Source organism: Aythya fuligula, chromosome 4 (assembly GCF_009819795.1).
Source record: "Aythya fuligula isolate bAytFul2 chromosome 4, bAytFul2.pri, whole genome shotgun sequence".
NCBI lineage: Eukaryota > Metazoa > Chordata > Aves > Anseriformes > Anatidae > Aythya > Aythya fuligula.
The window spans coordinates 68270649-68296732 of record NC_045562.1 but is presented as its reverse complement, the minus strand read 5'-3'; the positions used below and the strand labels follow the sequence as shown (position 1 = coordinate 68296732).

The 26084-nt window shown below is 35.2% G+C and overlaps 1 protein-coding gene across 1 annotated transcript in view; it reads right to left on the bottom strand.

Annotated features, from left to right (window-relative positions):
- Positions 1-694: 694 nt before the first annotated feature.
- POLN (DNA polymerase nu) overlaps positions 695-26084 on the bottom strand; it is a 92041-nt gene continuing 66651 nt past the window's right edge. The window contains exons 20-24 of the mRNA XM_032186932.1: positions 25519-25629; positions 22161-22239; positions 11195-11262; positions 3109-3170; positions 695-763 (exon numbers count right to left, since the gene is read on the bottom strand). Of these exons, the coding sequence (XP_032042823.1) occupies positions 695-763; positions 3109-3170; positions 11195-11262; positions 22161-22239; positions 25519-25629 (389 nt within the window). The remainder of the gene's footprint in view (positions 764-3108; positions 3171-11194; positions 11263-22160; positions 22240-25518; positions 25630-26084) is intronic.

The window sequence follows — 26084 nt, the reverse complement described above, 5'->3', positions numbered from 1 at the left end:
TAGATTAGACAAAACTTCCTCAAAAGTATGCTAAGGCTACAGTGTACAAATGGATTTTGAAATTAATTTAATTGGCAACAATCTGGCTATTTTAAATGCAGCTAATGCAGTTTTTGTTTACTTGTTTTAACTCTAAAATCCTAAATACAAATTAAGGTAGAAACTCTCCATTTCTAAGGAACTTTTTTCTAAGTCTGTGGAAAATGACATTCAGTACCCCAGCAGCTGCCGTCTACTCACAAAGTGTAAAATAAGCTGAACACAACAGTTGAGCAGCTGCTGATACAGTTCAAATAGTGTCTTTCTAATGCCAGATTAGAAGTACTTTGACACAATCGCTTCACAAAATATTTAATATTAAAATCTAAACATCCATCTAACTCAAATATATTTGTCGCGATCCCAAAGGGTTAATATTGTCTTGCTTCATTTCTTACATGTAGTAATTTAGCTCTGAACAAAAGCAGCTCCCTGCTGGTTACCTTGGCTAAAGGAAACACAATGAACTGGTAAAAACCAGTTTTATCTCACTGCTGTTGCCTAGGGCTACAGACAAAATGAAGTAAAAAAATTCACATGCAGAGTATTAGGTGCTTATGAAAGATCCAGCAGCGCTGTTGCCTAGTGATTCAGTGAGGAATCAGCATAGGCCAATGAGGTGTGCGGGTACTGAATAACATCCCCGATGACTGCTTTACATCTCCTGCAATTCTGTCATACACCCCCATGATTTCCCAGTGGTAAGAATCACTTTCAAGGGAACCTGTCAAAAAAAAAAAAAAAAGAAAAAAAGAAAAAAAATGCTTTAAACAAACAAACAATCACAGCACTTATAGCAAGATTACTATTTTTGCTTTTCCTTTTGGATGGTGATACTGTTCTAGATTACATGCCTATCCAGTGTGAAATACTCTTCATATCTAGTAATAATTATAATTCCAATTAAGATATCTTAACAATTAAGGTTATCCTTTAGTTTTGAGACTGCAAATATATGTTCCTGAATTGCAAGGAACATAGTGAAGTCCAAAGCAAAATTTATCTTGTTATGCCTTTCAAAAGAGCTACCAAAACCATAGCATTTATAATTTGCAACTTTTTCAATAATGCATAAAGATACTGGGTTTTATGGGTTTTTGTGGTTGCTTTTTTGTTGTTGTTTGTTTTCTTTTCCTTTTTTATTTTTTACCATCCACTTTTCCAGTCCTGGGGTGTATTTGTTGTTGCTTTGGTTTTATTTCAGTTTGTTTTGCAGTTACCAGTGCTCTGTTACACAGTAGATTTCCTGACATGAAAGCTGCCTCATTAGCAAGGACTACGTCTTGGAAAAGAAGCTACTTCAAAGATAAAGGATCCTTTTCCTCAAAGAAGAAAAAGAAATCTCTCCCCATTGAGACGATATGTGTGTTCTACTTTAATGACATTTTTCTTCCCCATTAAAATATAATATTCATATTAACAGAGCATATAATACATATTTAGTTGAAGCAAGTGTACAGAGGGAAAGCAGAAGCATTTCAAAAAAATCTTTTCATCTTCAACATCTCTAATCTTAAAAGACACATTTACTGTATAGAAGGATAAACAACATGAACAAAAATACAGTCTTTTTTTTTAAAGATAACTCTCAAATTCGTCACTGAGATCAAGCTGTTTGCACTTTATGTTTTGTATCTGGTCTCTGCCATTGATCCATTCTTGATGTTTCAGAGAAAGATGAAACATCTTCACGATGCATGTAGTCTAATGTGCAGTAGGAGTAAAACTATGTCATGACTCCTACAGTAATTTATTCAGGAAAAGAAGACCAAAACAAGAGAAAAAATATCCTAATCTTTCAAAGCCCCAGACAAATACCTATTGTCCAAGGCTGTGTTTCTTTTTACTATTAAAATGCAGTTGTCATTTAAGAGGGAATTGCTGTTCTCATCAGAATGACATGTAGAATCCATTTGCTAAGGATGAAGATGAATTTGTCAGTGCGTGATAGCAGACACTTCTGACACATGAAAAGACATTGTAGGACAGCGTGTTATGTTTTGTCCATGGGACAAAATGGAAAGACTCACTTCTGCCAGTTAGTGGTTAGTCCGAAATATGTAACACTAAAATGGTATTTTGCCTGTGTGCCTATGAGTACTCTCATTATTGATGTAAATATTTGTCTTTTTTAGAAACCTATTAAGTTGTTCATATTTTATTTTGCAGTCAGGCAAAGTATGAATGGTGTTGTCTCTGACAGTGTCCTCAACAAAGGGTATGAACCTTACAGCAGCATGAGTGTCAGGTATGTTGTAACCATTTCTGAAATAAATAGAATAAACTTTTTTCTGTCGTCAAATCTTGTTCAATAATACTGGAGAATGAGTAATCTGGCCAAGTACTCCATTTCTCAGGAAACGGGAAACCGTTGGACTATTGCTTCCTTATTCAGTTTAGGGATTCCCAGAGACTATAGTCCTTAATGAAGCAAGAAAAGCCGAGTGGTGGCCTAGCAGCAAAATGTACCAGTCTTGCAGAGAGAAAAATACAATTATTTTATATAAGAATTACAGTTAGATAAAATGGAAACATACATACAATAGTTGTCTAGTTTTCTACTTGGTTGTTCTGGTAAATGATGGCCTTCAAACTGTGACCAGCAATTTTGTCTGCTTTACATGTTTGGCTTCCGCTCAGAAATGTTAAAAAGATCAATTTTCTAAGTGAAAATTACTAAAGAAAGATCTTTTGCAATAATTTTTCAGCAGTAATGAATGCCTGGCACATTTTAGAAAGCCTGCTAAGGTACTATTTCTCATTCCACCACACCCATCAGAAATGTCATGGCATTAAATCAAAGGGATTTTGAAGTTACTGCACTTGTATAGGTAAGACAAAGTGTACTACAGTTATGCTTTACAAAATGGATTTTGAGTTTCTTTCTTTTTTTTTTTTTTTCCATTAGAATTTTTATGGTAATTTTAAAAAGCCATTACTTGTAAATATGAAAATGAAGCAGTTGAAGTGAAGGTTAGCATAGTTGTCTCTAGATTCTCAATATGATGATAGTAACAAACAAAACTATATATACCTGAGACAATAATGGAAATTCAGAATTGCCCCTACCTTTAGTGGCACTTCCAAGGCTGTAGTTTGCTGCAGGGACTCCATTGTTCTTTTTACCAATGCTGTAAGGCCAAAAAAGTTGAAAATATACAGCTTTATTTCCAGTTAAAACTGTTATGTAGGAAAACAAACAAACAAACCAACAAACCATGCCTTATATTCCATTATATAATAGCTGCATTTCTACAAAAAATAAATATCCACCCATTTAAATGTATTGAGATTTTTTTAAAAGTTAAATTTGATTTCTTGTGAAAGAATTTAATTCTTTTTTTTAAATTGAAATTTAGGTGAAAGTTGGAAATTTATTTAACTTACATATTCCATTAACACAAAAGTAAAGCACTGATATACATTCTAAAAAGGTACAGCTTGCCTGACTGCTGCATTTCTCAGCTTTCAAGTTCACTGCAAACAAAAATAACCTTCCCTGTGGGATAGCTGAGCTATCAAGAATCAAAACAATTGAACTTCAGCATGATTTACGTAACTTAACAACTCATCGTGTCATAACCCCATGCTCACTATTACTGTGAAAAATGCCTCTATTATTATTCCAAATCAATCATTTGGGACCTGATTTGTCATCCTTGGTCAGGCCAATTAGTGTTTTGCTTGACAAAGATTTCTGCTGGATAACAAAATGTGGTTGTAAAAAACATAATCAAAGAGAGATTCAGTGGATAAATAGCTTTAAAAAGGAGGTAACTTTTGGCTAGTGGAAGTGAAAAGGGAATGCCGGGGAGCCCCAGTGAGAAAGTTATTGAGCAAGCTCCATTGCTTTGACGTGATGGCTGCCCACATAATATATGTCATCATGTGCCTCCCAGAACTGAGAAATAACAGAGCATGCAATATGTGGTGATAACTACTAGGCTGAAACCCACATGATTGCTTAGAAGGATTCTTTGAAGTTCTCCCTCAATGCACATCACGGTTCTCGTGCAGCTGAGGTTAGATGTAAAGAAGCAACGAGAACTCCAAGAAGCAGCATATGGTGGTTACTCTGGCTGCTGTCGAAACCTTTTCTAATGATGCCAGCACTGAAGAGCAGTATGTGATGTTTTGTGTCACATCTGTGACACCGAGGATGGCTTGGTAATAATGAGGAGGATAACTAGCGTCTGCCTGAACAGAAATGGAGTGCTTCTCTGTTCTGTGCTGGCTCACTCAGACTTGGGTGCTAATGAGCTGTCGTAAGGTTTTCCACAAAGTCCAAATTATGCAGTAACTCAAAAGATCAGTGGCTGAAGTGCCAAGGCTGGGGAAAATGAGACATATGTTGACACATGTTGACACCTATAGAGTTGCTTCATGTTGGATTTGAGGTAGTTTATGGTCCGGCATGGGACACAGCATCATTTTTGGAGAGCAGAAACAAACATGAAAATCATAACTTGTGAAAGCATAGGGAAGTTTTGGTCTAAATAATTATCCACTTAAAATTCATTCCAAGTCAAGACGCCTATCAGTACAGCACTGTTGGACTGCCTCCATCTTGAGAAGCCCAGTCTGAATTTAAACAAAACAAGCTGCCAACTCCAGGAGATCAGCAATGCAGCAAACATCAGGGCACTGTGACCAGGCAGTGTGCCTTCAGAAGGCTAGATGGATTGCCAGGCAGTCCTCGGGTAAACAGTTTATCATCGGTAAGTCATGGCTATGACAGAACAAAGCTTTTGTGAGAGCACAGCTTCTGGATTCCGCTTTTACAGAATCACTCGGCTCTGTAGTGTTCCACCAAAGCACTTATGTACAATCTAAGGGCACACTCAACTCTGTGCAACTTGTTTTTTTTTGAGCTGTTAGATAAATAAACAGCAACAGACCATCAAGGCAACGGGAGGAACAGCCCTTTTAGATGAAAAGAGCTCCAATGGACTCTTCTTCCAAAAGAGGGAGCGTGAGTCAGCAGCGTTGATTCATGGGTTGAAAGATGTGATAAAAGATGTGATGTCTGATAAAAGGTGCTGCACGCATATGCACTGGATTAGAACAGTTTTTGCCCTTATGCTCTAGACCTCCAAATTTGGGTAGTTCTCTCCCATATAATTGTTATTCCCCAAAGGGGGTTCACATTGGCCCCGATGGTTGCAACACCTTTCTCTGCTGGTTCATACACTTTTTGTTTTAGAGCATCTGGCATGACCAGAATTCTGTTGCATCCTTAACTATTTTTAATTTTAAAAAGCATGGATTAATGTGGCCACACCAACATCAGCAAACCTAATGGTTCCTCATTCACTTTGATAACCCATTAGCCACCTCCCTTGGATTTGTTCCATTTTCTTCCTATTTTTTTATTTCTGTGTCAGTTCAGCTCCTTGTTCTATTTCTTATGTCACAGTGACTTCTCTGTCTCTTCCCAGAGTTTAGTGGGTGGCATGGTAAAACCATTCATTTCAAACAATCTCAAGTGGTTTTGACCGCATTTCAGCCTTTTGAAATCATACCTTTGAAAGTTTCCAAAAGATTTGCCTATACCGATTTTATAGCAGATTTTGAATTAATAAATATAAAATGATAACTGAAATGTCAAGAAAAAGCAGCTGTATTACCATTCCTGTTCAACAGTCTGCTAAGACAGTAAACAGTGAATAAGGAAGCGTTTACATTAATGTCTGGTTTTGCGCAAAAATAAATAGGTAAACTGACTGAATACATTGAGGCTGGAAATTAAAAGTTCTAGATTTCAGAAAGAGGAAATTCTGGAACAGTCTCCCAGTGGGAGTAATTTTTCATATGGAGATGATCATTTATAAAAGAGACCATATGGTGTGGTGATATGTAATCACAGGAGAGATCCCCTTTAGTCCTATGTACATAATGTCTGATTCTCCCTCTGCACTCTCAGATCTCCTGAAAAACTCTCCTCTCTGAGTGCTCAAAATAAAGTATCCAAGCATATACAATTATATTATATATACACAATTGTCTCATACTTTCCAGAATAAAAACACAATGTTTAAATAGATCTGTCTCTACCATCCCTATTTTTTTGTCTCTTTTTAAAGATTTACATTGGAGGCTTTCAGAGGAATGATTATTTATGTTCTGTCAAGTACCTAGAATATCTAGGGCACATTAATTATTAATTTTAAAATGTTCCTTTGCAGTCAGCCATATACTGCAGTGGCATCTGTTAAATGCTGTTCTCCCAGCCTTTGCAACTTCTCTCTCAAACCCCATAGTCAGCAGTTATGGGATTTGTTGGTTACGCTCATTCTGGAAGGTTTTGTAAGTATGTCATTTTAAAATATTATATATATTTCTTATTTACTCCCCCGATATTAATGACAGCAAAGCAAAGACATCACAGAGCTAAAATTGTAATACATAATCAGATTTTTCCTGATACTGGCCTGAATAAATGTGCTTATTGAAAGAGTTGTGAATAGGAGCAAAGAAAAGGCATGCGTGCCTGCTGTGGAACAAAAGCTTGTTTGTCCCTATCCAAGTGAAGACATTTTTCAAGCTCATTCACCTATGAAATTATGACTCCAGAAGCAAGTCAAAGCTGGCCAGACATATGATCTATGGAATAGGGATTCTTACAAATTAAGGGCTATCTAGAGGCATTTTAAGCATCAGTGTCTTTCCAGTTAGAAAAAGGCAGCTCGGAGAACACAAAATGTCTCTACCTTGTGATGACCAGTTCGTTCTTTTGTCCTGGTACTTTAATCCCCTTTTGAACATGTGCACTTTTTTCATGCAGCTGCTTCAGTATTCATTAAGTGAGAAAATGTAGCAGAATAAAATGAAACTTCGTGGACTTTGAGCCACAAATTTCTACTGACAGATTTTATTTTTTATATATCTAAGATATTGTTCTTACATTACAACAACCTTAACTGATCTTAATCTTAAAACAAGTGGGCCTAGTTTAGTTTAATTTTTTTCTTAGATTGGTCCTTTTGGTGTCCTTATGCTGCAAGTAAGTATTTCAGCTGAAATATACCCAGTAAAGTCTGAAAAAAAATATTTAAAACTGTATGCTTTACAGATATGAAATATAAGAAAGGATGCAGAGATGAATTTCTTTACTTGTATCAATAATGTGTAGTTATAAATGAGTTCTAAAAAAAAAAACTTCAGAAATTACTCTAATTCATTGTGATATTGAGCAGTACAACATGAAGTACTGGAATACATATATTTCTATAAAAATATGAAAAATACATTACTTCAAGTAGCAAGTGGCTTTCATTTAATTATACTTCTCACTAATGGATGCAATTAAGCAAGTATAGTAACAAGGAACATTCCACAGTGACAAAGTTTACCTTTCAAATCCAACAGGTATATATGGAATATATATCAGAAGCCAGATCTTACAGTTGTATCTATGGGTATCCCTGTACCGTAAAAAAAATAAAATTTACATTTCTCTGCCCCTAGGTGCATTTCCCCTTTCAGCAGTCATGTATTCAGAATAGTCTAAGGGCAAATAGGCATTTCTAACTGAGTGTGGAGACATAGTCTCAGAAATGGGCAGTCTCTCACAAAAGGAAAAATTGGGTTCTGCAATTCCTGAACACTTTCCTGGAGTCCCTGTGAAGACTCACAGTTTGATTTGAGCACCGTCTGTCTACCTGATTGCACAGATTTCAGAACTCCAAGATGCTGAGCCCTCTCAGATCCAAGAGCCCAGTTTTTGCCATTCCCAAAATACCATCTCTCTTTCTGCTTCCTGGGTTGCTTGAAAGCTCAGGATGTGAGGAAGCCAGACAGGCAAGCTGGCTAGAAACCAGGCAGATTATTGATGGTAAAACCGACAATCTTCTGTCAAAACCAAACCAATCGCTGCCAAATGTTTTGATTTGATCTTTTCAGGCACCCTCCAATAGAAAATGAAGATTTTTAAAAAAGCTCTTTTGCTGTCCTTTTCTTGCCCTATTTAGGGAATTTAGAGAATTGAGTCAAAGAATATGCCACATTTTTGTTGAAAATTAGACAAATCAGAGTAGCATGTGCTTTATTGTATTTCAATGCATGCCAAAGATTGGACACTCAAAGCTTCATTATAAAAAGAGAATGTTTTGCCTTGCCCTGTCAGAGTGAACAGTATGCATACTACGAAACTGTGGGTGCCAGAGTCTGTTTGAGGAAAGTATCCCCCCAATATACAGGTAAAAGCTAAAAAGTAATCAGGATCATGACTGGAATGCAGATACTCTGAATACTAGGCCAGTGCTTTCTTGGATCACACAGAACGCAGGAGAACAACACAGCACTGAACTGTGGTCAATTAAAGCCATCACACCCTGCTCTTTAGCTTTAAGTCCATGCCTTTACCTTTACCAAGCTTGGTAATTGCACAACTGAGATTTTTCTCTAGATCATTAAGATGGGATCTGCAAGTCAGCAGATTCTGTAATTTAAAGCTTCTGAATGAACAAAAAGCCCAATTAGATATGGAAAGATGAAGCTGACAGCTAAAAATTATCAGCAAATAAAAATAAAGGTAAGGACTTTACAGAGAGAGAGAACTTTGAGTAATGGGATGAAAATCATTTCTGGACTTGGAAAGCACTGAAGTGAATGAGAAGCCCACGTCCTTCCGACACTCCTCTTTAAACTCATACTAAATTTGTTACCTCAGTTAACAGCTCCTGAAATAACTGGAAAAGATTAGAAAAAAGTCTTCCTATTTAGTTTCATCCGAAAGGAATCTGGGTCACCTGCTCTCAGACTGCTCCATGATGTGAACCCAAACTGTTCACATCGTGGACTGGGGACAATAGGGAGGTTTACTCATACTTCTGGCTGCAAGTTACATGCTAATTGAGATGTACTCTTCCTCTGCCTATCCGGGTCATGCAAAACCCTCATTAATGACACCGAAGCCAGCTTCGGTCACTTTTAAGAGCACTATTAGTTCTTTTAGCAGCAGCAGAACTAATTACTGCTTAAAAGAAGGCAGCGTTCAATGTCTCAGGTTGGTCTTCAGTGTTCAGGACAAGACATTTTATCACTCTTCTGTTCTGAGGTATGTTGAGTATACCTGAGAATTACTGTATTGCAGAATTTTCTTTTTCTCTTTGCCTTTTAGGGTAAAGTAGAAACAAACTTAAAAACCAATCTTCAATCAGTAGAATGAAACAAACTTCCACATTGAATTCTGAAGGCTTGGCAGCCTGTGTTAAGAACGAGGGTGATTTCCAAGGTATCTCAGACCTCCAGACTGCATAGCACAAGTTGTTTAAATATAGCAGAGCAGTCAAGGATTTGACAGCTGGGATCTGCTACATACAGAGAAGGGTATTAATGATGACCAGTGATTCCCAACCTCTGACTTCCACCAAGGTTCAAATTCAGCAGCAGCAAGCACCTCTCACAGATGAAACCACCCTCAGTCAACTAGCTAGTGTTATCTCGCATCTTTGAGGAATGGCACGTACTAGCTTCTGAGGAGTTTCTACCCATACAGCAGAACTCTATTAAGGAGAATAAAAATACAACACTGTTTTCAAAAGATTAATAATTTCTGAAGTAAAACATTCTCCTGGTCATTTCATTCTTTTTGAAGTTTCTTATATGGTAATCAAGTGTTTTATCTGTTTTACTGGAAAAGTATTGATTTTGCTGAATTTACTACAAATTCACACTAATAACTGGACATGGACACGCTGTCCACCTGGACACGGTGCTGGGTCATGTTCAGACAGCTGTCAACCACCACCTCCAAGTCTTTCTGCTGGGCAACTTTCCAGACACTCCTCCCCAAGCCTATACTGCTGCATGGGGTTGTCACAACCCAACTGCAGGACTCAACACTTACCCTACTTAAAGTCATGCAATTGGACTCAACCCATCCATGTAGCTTATCCAGATCCATCTCCAAAGCCTTCTTTCATGCAGAACAAGAGTCCCACCTAACTTGATATCAGCCACAGACTTATTGAGAGTGCACTTGATCCCTTCATCCAGATCACTGATTAAAACGTTAAACAAAAATGATCCCAATGTTGGTGTAAAATACAAAAATGAAAATCATTCTATGCTGTTTTACTGATCCCATTCAATGTACTATACTTCCAAACTCTGAAACTACAGCACTTTTAGACATTGGCCTTTTTGGAGTAGATACTGCAATCTCTGGTAAATTGAACAGTGTTTGTTGTTTTTGTTTGTTTGTTTTTAAATTTAAACAAAGATCTGAACACCTGTATTCAAAGGTCAAATGTTAACATATGAAAATAAAGCATTATAATTCCCCCAATATATTGAACTTAAATATTTCCCAGATTCTTTGTTTTGATTAGATGGTAGCTTAATGTTCTCATTATGAATCAATACTCACAAGAGGAATGTATGATGAAATGAGACAGATGGCAAATTGTACCAATTAAATGAATGCAACACAGGAAGTTGAAATTGTTATTTAGATACTTAGGTTATAATGCAATATATTTCTTATACTGGTTAGTTTAAAATAGTCATGACCTTATGATAATTGTTTTAGCCAAAAATATTTTTCACCTTCAAACTTGACCAAAGTTTCTGAATTAATATTTGGTACCTATAGTAATGACTCCACTACTTACTGGAGAAGAGACCCAACAGCCCCATATGTGCCCTCATTTTCTAGCTAAATTTGTACCAGATGCAGAGAAACACTCTAGCTTAGGAAATAATGTCTGGAAGTAAGCCAGATGAGAGGATTAAACTGTAGGCAGGAACTTTTACTAACCCTTAACCTTGAAAGTTCCACCATAAAGTTCTCTTCAAATAAAAGAGCTGTAAATTAACTTAGAAATTACTGTACCTTACATTCTTACATTAAGATTTCGTACCTCTTTATGTAACAGGCCCCAGTGATAAGTATTTCGGAAGTTACTTCCAAAGACAATTTTTTCAGACTGATTTATTTCCTTCTACAATCCTTGAAACCTCAGGGAAAGTATTATTGTTTACTTTTATGATTATATGCTATATTAATTCTTGTCGTCTAAGCAATAGATGATCTTTGAAGGTCCCTTCCAACTGAACTATTCTATTCTCGTCTAGTCTAGTCTAGTCTAAAGATACCTCAAGTTATTGTGGAAACAGAGAGACAGGGAAAAGAGAAAAAGATTACACTTACCTGAAAATTCCTGAATTTGAGAATCTTCTACTTCAAACAACAACTCATCATGAATCTGAGCAATTAACCTGAAAAAATTCAGACTTTAGATAACATACACATGAAATTTCTAATAGTGCTTTCAACTCATACCATCAACTAATTTTCAGGTGCACAACGGATACACTAAAGTGAATATAAGCATCTTAAGAAAGTTAAAAAATCATTAATGGAGTTAAAAGGACTGCTGTTCCACATAGGCTGAAAAAATAAAGGCCATGGTCTTAAACCAAAACTGTGCTTGCTAACTTGTAAATGCCATTCAGGGATTTGGTGATGTGACAAGGTATTACTTAAAACTAATGGAAATTGCAAAAAATTGCAAGAAATAAGTCAGGGCTTGTTTTGTTAATATAGCTTGTTTTTCTCAAGCTGAGTTGGAATAAAAGTGCAAGTTAAGTCAATAGCAAGAATACTTGGCTCACTGGTATACCAACAGTAACTCTTAGTATAGTGTTGGCCAGTGACTTGAATCCTTTCCAGGAAATAATCCTTTCATGTAAATGCAAAATAAGACTCCTCATGCTGTAAACAGGCTGAAGAACAAAAATGTAGGCATAAATACACAATCTGATCTGTAGCCTCTGCTATTAGTTGTCTTAGTTGTCTTAAGAACAGAGTGTACAACTGAAAGTAACATCTTAAAATCCATGCAACTACATGTACCTGAGATCTTAAGTTTTGTTTTTCTCATTGTCTGTATTAGCTCTATACTGATCGGTCTCTTGCATATGTATTGTGTCTTAATTGTTTAGTGCTTACGGGAATAGCACCCTAAATTGTTGGTTTGGGTGTAAAAATATGATCACAGTGGAAAAAAGAAATGTTTTTAATTGAATCATGTCCAAGGCAGAGTAGACATAATCTAGCACATAAAATCTTTGAGTGCAGTTCTCACATAGAAAGGAAAACTAGTATGTGTCTGATTAGACTGTATTCCTACTAGGTTTATTTTATTACTTATTTAACTGTTACAGCTGAGAGTCTAAGCCATGAAACTGTAACACCCATCTCTGAATTTCTTTGCAATTCATATATAAAATTTAAATTAAATATGCCCACTGTGGACTTCTTTTTTTCTTCTTTAATACCTAGCAGTTATTAATTCTGTAGAAATGGCTGAAACATCAACATGGTTACTACTTATAACTTTCACAGCTTTCAGGAAAATAGCCTAAGATAGTTTCACACTGCCTTAAATTATAATGTGACATTGACTAACAGTGTGGTGAGCTCTAATAATAGATCTTAAATTATTAGTCACTTACACCACAGTCAGAAGTAGAGTGAAACAGATTAACATATTTCTAATAGGAAATGGGGACACAGGATACAAAAAGAAATAGATGAAAAGACCAGGATCATCTACAGCAAGAGAATACAATTACATGAAAAGTTCTAATTTCCAATGCAAGTAAATTAATTAAAGCAAGAGATTCCTCATAATCATTAAAGTGACATGCAAAAAGACATAAATCAGACAGAACTGTGGACATTAAAACCTCTGAATATACTGTGAGTCAATTGAATAAGTGAAAATAATTGCATTGATTAAACCAGTGCGATAAAAAATGTGATAGACTGGTTATTATTTGTATCAGAGTAGTGTCTCATGACTTCAATCAGAATTAGAGCCCCATTCTCTGAATATGTAGTAAAAAACTATCCTTTCTTTGATGAATTTACAATATAAATCAAATATTTTATCATCAATTTATCAGGATCTAGTAACAGGGGAAGAAGTGGATTTTCTAAAGCACTCAGCATTAGATCAACAGGTCACCTCAATTCCATGCTAGAAGTAAAGCTGAGCTGAGGAAGAGCAGGGTTGGACCAGAGATTAGTGTTTCCTTCAGTGAGTCAGAAAATCTATGGGAGCAATGTGAATTCATCCCAAATTTTCTGTCTGGACAGCACAATAGACTTGACCCAACTCTACTTGTTTATCTACTGAAAGCAGCACAGCTAGTGTCGCTTGATTCTCCATCAGAGCTAAAAGACCCTATTTCTTAGTGCTTCTCGTCCTCAGTTATTGACTTGGTTACACTGCCCACAGCTATCTCAGTAACTGCACAAAGCTGCAGAATTACACCTACCCAGTCTAAATTATCCAGTGCTTCATCCGAGGTTCAGGGCAATATTCTGTCTGCTAAACTAGAACTGAACTAGAAGTCAGAATCGCTGGTCTCTTTCTAGCTTTGTTACTCTCCTGCTAAGCAATGCACATTCATTTAAAAAATAGAGATGGTGTCTATCTCAGATGTGTGATCTAACAAATAAGTATTTCTAACATTGAAATTTTAATTAATGCTAAACATGATTTCCCAGCTTGATGCCGAGAAATGGACTAGTATCAACTATTTCCTTCTTAATTTTCATCATACAATTTTTTGATGTTCTCTTTATCTTGTCCCTCTCACATCAACATCACAGGTTATCCTTTGGGAGGTTTATATAGTACAAGGCCATTTGTATTTTTTCTTTTTTGTTAAAGTAGTGAAATTCTCATGTATTACACAGTTCCACAGAACAAAGCACTCAATTTGACATCAATACAGGTGAATAAAAATCAAAGTAATTTTTATGTTTAAAATGCATAGCTTTTACCATTCCAGTGTGTGTACACACCTGTTGCACAACTTAAATGAAAAAGTTTGAAAAAAATACACACTTTTGTATAATAGCTTAACTGAGTGATCACCACTTTGACGGAATATTGAAATAGCAAACTCCTCCCATTATTGCCTGCTAAAAAGTACGGTAAACTGAATTAGAGACTGCAAGCCAAGCAGAGGGTAGCATTTTTATCATTCTGCAGATGACAAGGATGCCTTTGATTTACAAGTTAATATTTTCTCAATTATTTTCACAGTATTCACAATATGCTTAGTACACATCCTTCCTGAAATCATGCTGTACTACAGAATTTTAGCAAGAAAATATTTTTAATTCTCTTCTACATTCTTCCAGTTTCCCATGAAGCAACAGACACTAAACTCAGATCTTCAGTGTATCCACCCAGTCATCATTACTGTATCATAATCATATAATTGACCCAATATATGACAAAACAAATTAAACTATCATCAAAATATTTTTTTTCATAATGTTCTACTGATGAGACCATATTGCCTCCCTACGGTTTAATTTTTCATAGTACCAAGCCAGTTTGTTTTCTATTATAAGAACAAATAAGGGCTTTGTTTGTTATTTTAAGGCAATATATTCCAGATCTGGACATCTCTGACCAAAAGTACAGAACTGCAAGCTTTTCCATGACTACTTCTAATGTGTTGCCTAAAAATAAGTACACTATTGAACTGACTTCATCAAAACAGCTATTACCTTATTGGTAAGCAATTGTATTTCTTTACCATTAAAGGAAACAACATTTTCTCTAAACTGCAAATGAGACTTCTGTGGTGTGACACACTGCAGATGCTATTGTAGGAATATAGGAATATCATGTTGAAAATGCCAGTGGTAGGACAAGAGAAAAACAAAACAAATAAACAAAAACAAAAAACAAACAAACAAACAAACCCTCTTCCTAGTAGTTTTTCTCAGAAGCTTTTTTTTTTTTTTTTTTTTTAAACAGTTATGTGCAGTGTTTCAGGCCATTACAGTGTGCCAAGAGATGCTCCAACTACTTAATTCATGCTCATCCAATAGCCAAGGGACAAAAGCACTTACTTGTTTTGAGCTGACTTCTTGAAAATCTCATCCCCATGTATTGACTTTGTGGGACTACCACCCCCTAAAACAGCTACCTACATCGGATACCTGAAGTCAGACAAGGAGAATAGCCCTCTGTACATTTTTCTGATACATTTTTGTACTATGAGAAAAATCTTTATTGCTGTTAACAACATTTCCAGGACATAATTTGGTCTAGTTTTCCAGATGGGTCTAAATGAAGATAATAGAAAAAATAAAGTATCAATGAATTCCTACAACCAAATTGTAGGTTAATTTACTCCATAATTTGGAAGCAGGCAATCTGGACCCATCACATAGCAGTTCCAGACCACTTAAAACCCACCTCAATTAAGACAGCTGTCTCTATTTCCATCCCCCTCCAGAGCCCTGAACACTCCCATGGGAGGCCTCACTAATTGCTGGCAGTGTGAAGGAGGAGAATGAGATAGACTACTCCACAGGTGTAAGGCGCTGAGTAGTGGCTTAAAACATATCTTAGAGGAGCTCAAATATTACATTGATGTGGCTGGCTTAAGTGTTTGAATAAAAAATAAATTAAAATGAGGTTTGAAATTGGGTAGGTGGGAAAGCCTTAAGAGGGTCCAATTTTCATGCATAATAAGGAATTAAGGGCACTTTATTATGACTAAGAACAGGGCTAAGGAGCCCAGCAGGGTTAATTTTTTTTAATAATTATTTAATGTTTATTTACTTAAAATAGTTTAAGATCTACGTGTGTCCTGGTGCTTAAAGTTTCCTACAAGTTAGCTCTACATCTTCAGGAAAACATATGTCATGGCACCATCAGGTAGACTGATCTTGAGCTAGAATATTTCAGTGTAAAATTTCCATTAAAAATTACACATTTTATATCTAATTTGAAGGCATGTTGGCAATTAAATCATAACTGGAGAACAGATTTCCTAAAACCAAAGGATTCTCTTTGATGAACATGCAAAAAATATTCATTATTTGAAATCCATCATAGCTCTTGTGTCAAAGTAAAAATTTAGCTAAATTTTTACAAATTTCTGTAAATCATTACTTAAGAACATAAAAAAGTTAATAATTAAGCTTTTATACAGCTAGAGTAAAAAAATGTAAAAATGTTAAAAGTTACTTAAAGCACGCTGCTTCAGAAAAGGAGTTAATGATCACTTAGCAGCACAACACACATTAAGACATTCCTTAAAAGAATCAGTCCTTTTCTGGTTGCATAGTTTTCTTATAAAAGCACTGTCCCTGAGCATTAAACTTCATATGATTTTCTGATACAGCAGTATCAGCTTTTATTAACAGAGATTTTTTTTTGGTCATCCTATGTTGTCCCCTTTTTTATAAATTATCATCCAACTAATGAAATTGCCTTTTCATTTTGAATGTGAAATTCCTAAATGCATAATGGGAGCCTATAGAATTGCTCTGCATGACAGTACGTGGTTAAAAACTTCATATACAAAGCTGTATATATATGTGTATATATATATATATATATATATATGTATATATATATGTATATACAATAAGTTAAAAAAAATCAGAAGAGCACAGAAGATGTTAAGTGGTTAGAAAAAATAATAAAAAGACAAAGATATTTTTAAATCAGATAAATGGGAAAATATGAAAAATGTAAATATAATATCAAATAGAAAGCAATTCATGTTTATTTGTATTTATAATATATATAATTCATATCTATTAAATTCAATTTTTATTAAAAAAATATTAGTTTACAAGGCATTTAATTAAACACCTTGCCAGAAAATGCCAGAGTGCCTGCTCAGGTGACAAACACCTTCATGGCTTTCAAGAATATTTAGAATTCTTGACATACAATTACTCTGAGGAAAGACTTAAATCTCCTGTTTCAGAACCTAGACTCATCCCCACCATAGCAGCAAGATGAGAATTTGCAGACAGACAGCCTATCCCTACTAAAAATCTTACACCTTCCTCCTGAAGCATCTGCTACTGGCCACACTCAGTGATAATGGACCAGATGGAAGTTGGATCCAATTCTCTTAGAAATCTCTATGTTCCCTACAGTAAAAACGTATTATTTTTTCCCTGAAACTACAAATACTACTTGTTATTTAATTGCTGCACAGTTTCCCCACAAAAGTACATGGATTCAAGCTCAAAGAATGCTTATTAAATTGTCATGTAAGTAAGGAACAAAGTTAATTTTGTAACATTTTGTAGATTTTTCAAGTTTCTTTTGAAGCTCCATCAATAAGGATTTCTAATGCAGTAGTATAAGAGCTATAACTTAAAATATATCATGCCTGCATAGGTGTTACCTGAATTGACGTTACAGTACTTCTTTTGGTGTTCTCCTAATGAAGACCAAGACACGTTGATATTCTAGCATTTTAACTACAAAAATTCAGCTAACTTGTGAAATTTGTTTTCTCAGCAGCAACATCATGAAGAGCAGGAAGCTGAGCAGATGGTTAATTAAAGAGAATAGAATTTTCACATGTAACCAAAGTGTTTTAAAACATACCAGTCTAAAGGTGACCTACAAAAAGCTTTTATAAACTAGAAGTATTTAATTGTGTTGAATGACCCACATAAAGGAACACTTCAGTGCCTGCTACATCATGTATGTCCTTTTTGGCTGTGATATTTAAGCATATTAAATATATTGAGCTCTTCCTATAAAGAAGACTTGTTTTGGTTTACTCTGTATGAAGTATTCAGGTAACAGTTCACCATCTTGTGGATACATGCAAATAAATACTTCTGTGAACATTGAGGAAAGCAATGATTTTGCTAGGTCACAGCACACCTAGAAAGTATCATTTGGCAACTTGGGAAGCAAAGAGTTACATACTGGATGGGGACAGCAGCTACAGAGAGCTCCCACTAATTTCTGGAACAGCCATATGATCTAGGATGTTTCCTTCAGCTGAAACTGAAGCATATGTCTGTGAAACAAAAATCTTACTCTCCTCTCAAGCAGAATCAAAAGCTTTTATCTTTTCCTTGTGATTCTGTTTCTCCACTATTAGTCGAAGGATGACACTCTTGCAAGAGTTAATACTTCAGAGCAGATCTGTGACCATATATTGGGAATAATGGGGGAGAGAACAAGCATTTACTTGAAAATCCTGGATAACAGCTACAGAAAGAACATGAGTAAGAACAGTTCTTTAATTCCTTTAGAAACAGATAGGGGGACGTAAAATGTATGCCCAGAACTAACGAAAACCATCCTACACATAGCAGCAGCACCAACCAGTTCACTGAATGCCTTTGAAGCTCTGATATGATCAAGAAGTCATTTTTACCAGTATGCCCTTTTGAGGAAATGTAACTCAGGGAATTTCCTGAGGAAATGTAACCAGTTAATAAGGTACTAGTGCCTGAATTCCTGTGCACCTTATAAAATGTGTCAAACCTCTTGTGTGTAACTAAAACTGGAGCCATTTCCAGTAAGTGAATCATTTGTGATTTACCACGATTTGTACCAGAAAACAAACAAAACAAAAAGAAAACAAAAACAAAACAAAAAAAGCAGGTCATGTAATACAGAACTTGTTCCTGGGATAGTTTGGGTTCTCTCTTACTAATTTAGCATTTGGGACCAAGAGGTTTGTGTCTTTCCCTCTTATTGACAAGGCTCCTACTTTTCAAATCATTCACTTATACCTGGCCTGGTGCTGAACCTGTCTCTTTAACCAGGCTCTGGACATGCTGAGAAGTAAAGCTGCTTGCTTGTGGCACAGATCCAGTGCTGTAGGAACAATAAATTGGGAAGAAAGCAGAATTGCTGGATTCGAGCCAAATTACTCAATAGTTCTGTAGACGTGTTAAATTTAATTTGCATGTTGTTAGGATATTATCATCTTTAATGGCTAAAAGCTTTCTGAGAAGTCCATACAGTGCCAGATAGACTTTGGGTAATATCAGTCTATCTTCGGCTTACCGAGTGATAATTTTTACAAAAATTGGTGCAGGCAGCAGTTCTTCCTTAAGTTGCCAGCACTGTTCTTCCACGCCAAGTTTCCATGTATCTGCCACTGTAATGATGTTTTAAACATTGAAAATAAGTACGATTGTCAATCAGAGCTCACTGAGTACTCTCATACATTCCACAAATCTTTCTTTAAGCTGCTACTACGTGCCTTGATCTGACTTCAGAAGTTTCTTTGTTATCATCTGCCTGCAGGAAACATTCTGTGGAAGTTCTGTGAATTGCATCAGACAGGTAAAAGCTGGCACTTGAATAATTTATGTCAGCAGCATATTTTCAGTAAGCAACTTGGCCATCAGCTGCAGAGCAGCATCTTAACAAAGATCTAGGTAATATGGAAACAGTCTGAAGAAATAATTCTGATTATTCATCAGTACCACACAAAATGCATACATTAACACCGATGCTTGCAGTTAACCCATACTAATACCAGTTTTTTATCATAGCAATTGCATTTAATGCTTCTTTTCCCCATTTCTGTACAATTATTTCCAGAAACTTTTTTTTTTTTTTTTTTTTTTTTTTTTTTAATTATCAGCAGCATAAATTGCTAGGCTGGCATTTGAATTAAAAGGTGGACAAAGACAAAGAGAAAAATGAGACTGCCAGTTGTCAGAGCAGCCACTGATCAGTCACAGTGGAGCATCCTGCTCCTTCACGAGGGCCTCACCGATTCACCTTCTTGAAAGTATAACTTGATTACCTTTCTCTGATTGTCAAACATGATTTTTTATGTGCAAACAATATCTGAAGATGTAATGATACTAGGCATACTAAAACGAAGCTATATACTGTTGAGTCAGAGCTTGCTCACATCAGAACAGTTTACAATATATGGAATACAATGCTGTTGATGGAGACTGTAAACATAACCATAAACTAACATTAAAAACTGCAAGACCTTGTCTAGAGTGCAATTTTATTATTATTATTATTTCTAAATTAGGGAAGACAAAATATCAAGCATTAGCCACTATTTGGCAATGCCTTATAGGATATACTGTATCCCAGTGTAAATAAAGAGTTCATAAAGCATATATAAATGACATTTCTCTTTGATATGTTGTTCAAAGCAAAAACCCTGATTCTAAAATTAGAAATTCTAATAGGGAAAAAAAAAACTTGCAAGGGGGTAAGATTGAAGAAAAGATAGTAGTGCTCTATCTTTGGAATTAATACGATCCCATGTGATGATAATAGGACACTGATTATATTTATCATTTTGGAAGAGCTACTGTGCATTCCTACTGTTACAACAACAGCACCACTTCCTTTTAACAATGTTTTTCAAAGTGCTTTACAAAGGATGTTAGGATCATTATCTTGACTTTACTGACAATAAAATCAAGAAACAGACCACTGAAAAAATAACTAGCTGAAAGTCACCTGACAGACAAGTGACTGAGTGGAAACACAAATTTTCAAGTTCCAGTAGCATATTCTACTGACAAGACTGCAGTGATGCTTTCAAATGCCCGAGCCACCTTCTAACCAGGTGAGTGATCACAGAATTTACAAAGGCACTGACTGTGCTTTTCTGACAAGCCTGGCTGAGTACCTACTAAATATTACAGCAAGAAGCCATTCATAACTATTAAAAGGTTCTCCTTTAGCAAAGCCATCCAGTTGTTAGTGGCTGGCAGGAGTTCAAAATTCCAGTTTAAAGCCATCTGTCTCTTTTAATTGACTTTACAGTCTTGGTCTTTCCCAGCTGTGGTACTTAAGATAGGAATAAGAAGCATAGACAGCAATTCTTCTATTATGTCTGGTCTAGCACTTCCCCAGCACTTTCACACCACAAGGAAATCTTGTAAAAGTTCAGTACTCCCCCATGTCTGTTGCCTCCTTAGCTTTCTGATGACTCTACGTGTTTAAAAGAAAGAGTTTTGAGAGAGGAATACTCAAGTAAAATTTTCTATTGAGAGAACAAACATCCACAAGCTCTACCAGACAGGGAATTAATCACAAAAAAACTTTGGCTTTCTCAGAATTACAACAGCTAGTTAGTTATTGAACCTGAACATCTGTGTTAGGTAGGGACTGAGGAAGGGAATATATTTTTGCCCTCTCACCACCTCTACTTGCCTCCTCCAATAAAGACTGTTGGCCGACTGTCACAGAAGACAGCTGTTCTGTGGCTAATTTGAAAGTTACACCTGCTAAAGACATTTTCAACCAGACCACAGCTGCCAGATTCAGGCCTCTTCATACAACTCAGGCAGCAGGAAGAGTTACAATAAGCACAGAGAATCTGTCCGCAAATTAACAACACAATGTATTATAGTACGTCATCCAAAATTTAACACATAAAGGTATCGTTGTCTGCCTGTATGGAGTATCTCTGCCAAAGAACAATCTTCCATTTCAGATTTAGAGTAGATGGAGATTTATTATTTGTTTTGGTAATTGTTCAGTGGCTTTTTTCTCATAAGGTTGCAAGAACACTGAAGAGCATTACTCAGAACAAGGGTTGTTTTTTTATGGTTAGTTGTTGGTTTTATTTGTTTGTTTGTTGTTTTTCTTTTGCCTTTGGAGTGACTCTATCTTTGAATCCGACACATACAATTTACATTTTTAATTAGAAATTACATTTTGGAACAGTACATCGATCAAATCAGACAGCACTGCTGTGCGTACATGAAACCCACACATAAACACACACTATTTATAGTCTCAGTATATATTCTATAGTTTATCTTACATAACTGTATACACTAGAGCTATGAACAAGTTCAGATACTAAATAACCCCTTTTTCTTTTTTTTTTTTTTTTTTTTTTTTTTTTTTTTTTTTTTTTTTTAAGAAAAGGAAAGCCATCTACACACAAATTAAAAAATCCTCATTTATTATTTTTTGAGCACTGGTTTCCTGATTCTTTTTTTTTTTTTTTTTTTTTTTTTTTTTCCCCAGCCCATTGAATGTTCAATTGCCATTGTACAATACACTCAAAATACAGGAAGGATATGATCAGTGGGGTCGATTTCAAAGATGCGGAATTACCACTGAAGAACTACCACTGAACTAGATCTGACTGAGCTTAAACGGCCCCGAGGCACTTCATCGCCTTGAGATAGATTTACAGATTCAGGCAGTTAAGCAGAAAGATATAACTCTGAACGTATGAAACCATAGCACAAGTTCTTGCTTGTTTCAAAAGCATACACAATATTTCTGCAGCTGTTTAAAATGCCAGAAACCCATTCAACTATTTTTGTTTTAAAATCACTTTTGCAGTCATTCATTACTAACCTGGCTGTTAAAGTTGGAGAAGTGACAACAGAGGTAAAAATCTCAACCATAGCCATTTTACAAAGATCAGCTGCAGATCCTATGAAACAAAGTGGCCTGGTTTTAATGTAAAGCATGCAAAATGAAAAAGTTATCCTTAGAACTATGGCATGGGAACAAAACACATCTGAAGGTTATGAATTACAAGAATTTTCAAAACTAACAGATTCAGTTGACGTAGTATGTAAAACAGATCAAAAGATTAATAAAAAAATAATAGTTGCATGTTAATTAAAACAGAAAATAATAATATTAAAATATATGCTAACTAAGGGTGAATTTAACACTCATGGACATGAGTTGAGAACTTCTTTCTATATAAAAAAAAATATACTTCTATATAAAAAAAAAAGTCTGAAATCATCTAACTAAATAAATTTTAATTGGATTTAAAATTTACCTATAAATCAATTAAAATTTAATGTCATAAAAGATTAGAACATTGTTTCAGGGACACATTTTCATTTGGTAACTTAATCTATGCTTTTTCATATCTCCATGGGTTTGTAATGTATATTCATTACATTACAGTGTTAAGAGCAGTGGTGCATAAACAGTGTCATGTTATATAATGGATTCTGCATTTCTAGGGATCAAGAAACGGAATGATACCCCAGGCCTGCAGTTTAGTGAAAGGGTCTGTTTTGAACCATGCAACAGGGTTTTAATGCATTTTTATATAAAGAATTATCAGATGAAATAAAGAAACAGTCCTTTAACTAAGGACTGGAAACAGTAAGTCTCCTTTCTCCATTAGATATCCTAAATGTACCAAACCATATGCATGCTTTTTTTTGCACCCCCTAACTCAGTGAATCTTGAATTCTTTCTTCCAAATTGTCCAAGTTCCAAAGGTAAAGACTAGCAAGGTTAGGCAAATTGCACGGGTACTCTCCTGGGACCTAAGTGAGTATCTAAGAGATTGAGGAGATCATTATCTCTCAATGACCCAAGAGGGGAAAGACTTCACCTCTTCTTTATTCATGGCTTTCTGTGACAAACTGCCTCCTCTGAGTCCCATACTGAGACTCCACCTTGATGACTTTGCCACAGTTGTGTAATAGTTTAACTGCTATAGAACATCTTAGGAAAAGTATTTTGATTAAATTTTTCTGACCAGTTCTGTAGTCCTTTTTGAAAATATCCCTTGATGTTAAAACAATAAAATAAAATAATAGACTAGATACTTGTGGATATAGTCCCATTATTTCAGTGTATTTGGAACTTGCCAACAGCAAGATCCCAGAGTGAAATTCTTCCAAATAAATGTGATGGTTTCTGTGATAAATATCTTAATAAAATACATGTTTTTCTCTATTCAGCCAGCTAGATCTGAAACATAACTGATGAATAATATGCTGTACGTTGGTAAAGACTATTGTACTGGAATCTTCAATAAGAGAAAAAACACTAAGAATGAACTGTGGCAAATATTGTAGTAAGTTGAAGTTGTAACTCTGTATGAGAGTATGTTCCTCTCAATATTGTGACGCAAACGTCTTCTGCTATTAGTTTCTGCTACTATATGCAAAATGCAAACTGCTTACATTAATTAATTATTATATATAAATATAAAACATGTTATATGCAGTTTACTACGCTAACAATGTAAAAAAATGTTTTAGCATAATTTTGGAAGTTTTTACAGTCTTTAAATACTATCTCACAGCTGAAATGCTGCAATTAAAAATTATTCTAGTCTAGAAGGAAATTTTAAATAATGTTTAGGAATACAGAATATGTTAAAGTTTTTTATATGTGTTTCACCTTATCTTCCAATATTACATATTTTGAATAATTGACACAGTATTTTTCATCAGATTTGTCTTCCAGAATGATTTGAGCTAACAATGAAATATGTTAATCTTCTTCGTGCATGTCTTGATACATACAAGTGAGAATTTTGTAGACAGCCCTGTGGCAGCTTTGCCTCAGCTCCAGGCTCTTTGGACAGATGGATACAAGAAAGTCCTGCTCAGAGGGCCGTGTAGCTTTATTAATGCTACGCTGTACACTCAGCAGGACTTGCTCTATTAGCTCAAGCACTGTGCCTTCAGCTCGAGAGGGCTGCCGGCCAATTGGATGGAAACCCAGGTAAGCTGAACACAAGTCTCCAGAGAAGATTGTGTGGGCATTCCCATATTTACAAAGGCGCAAGCCTTTGCTGCAGATTTTATGACGATGTATTAAAATCCTGCATTTGAGAGCCTAATACAGCAAGACAGCTATCACTTGAACAAAAATTTTACTCACGCAACAGGGCATTAGAATTCTAGATCTATGCATGTTCTTGCAGAGGTTGTACTTAAATTCAGTTACTAATTATAAGGAGTGTCAAACACGACATAATTACTTAAGTCATTTTTAAAATGAAACATTAACGTGAATAATATTTGGAGAGGAAGAAAGAAAAATCAAATGATCCTTTCAAAAGGAAAATTCAAATCATTCTATAAAAAGCACACCCTCACCATATTTAGAAAGCAGTTTTTACTTGCCTGTAAATAGTACATGTCCAATATAACTTAACGAAAACCCTGTCTGCATCTTCCAGTTAAAGAAATAATACTTCCAAAGGATTGTTTGGTAGGAGGGATTTCTGCTCTGGACTGCCAGCTCAGTTTTTTTTCTTTAGGTAGCTAAATTCTTTACAATACTGGGCCCCACACAACTTAAACTGAGTATGTTAATACATCATTAACTAATAGTTGAGCATTTTTATGCTGCTTTTTACATTTTCCAACATGGCAAATTTCCCATGTTGTTCTGTGAAAAAATGCCTTTATTCTCACCCTTCATAGAATTATTTTCAAATGATCTTTACAAAGAATGATTTGGATTTCAAAACAATAATATATGTTCTTGTAATACTGTATATTTCTTAAACTAAAGCTATCTAACAAAATAAAAGCTAGAAATTGCAAGCAGCAAAATCACATAAAACCTTTTGGTGTAACAAACTATCAAAGAAACCAGAAAGGAAAATGTTATAAGACAACAATACATCTGAAGCCCTGAAATATATATTATCTCCATACATAATTTGTATCTATTCCTATATTTAACTACCACAGAGAACTTGACTGTATTAGAACATTGTGTTTTGTGATACTGTTTACTCTCTATTTCCAAGGAAGCTAGAATACTTAAACTTCTCTTTTATAACAAAACTCATGCCCCTCAGTAGTAGCCTACTAAATAATTCATTCTTTTGAGATTATCAGAGCTGTCTGCTAAATGTAGATAGGTAAGTCAGTTAAATGTAGATAGGTAAGTAAATAAGTAGGTACGTAGGTGTTTTGTTTTTTGTTTTTTTTACCTTGAACGACAAAATTGACAGCCTGCCTCTCTGCTTGAGTGCGTAGTTTATAATCCTGTGCATTGATATTAACCAGTGGTCTTTTACGCCCCATAATGGAAACCACATAACCTGGTAGGATTTAAGTAGAAATCCGTATTAGAGCAATTAAACTTCAAACATTCTTTTTGAAGATAATACAGATTTTTGGAATTATGCACTGTTTGAGACAATTCAGTATTTTTCCTTCTGAAAATAGTCATAGCTTATTGTATTGTTGGTCTCAGAATTATTTTACTCAGAGAATTGGTACATGTTATGCAAGAAAAAATTGTGTTCATTAAAGCTGTATTTCATTAGGAATGTCTGCTGATATACTGATAGAAGAGCAAACTCTCTCTGTGGGAGATGAAACTATAAATACCTAGCAGAATTAGCTATCTATTAGCAGCCATAATTAGAGCTTTCCATGAAATAAATAGATTACATGGGAATAGCAAAAATATAAAAAAAATAAAATCAATTTGTGCAGCAATTAAATCATTAATGAATCTTTCCCAGAATTACCAAATAGTTTTGGGGAAAAA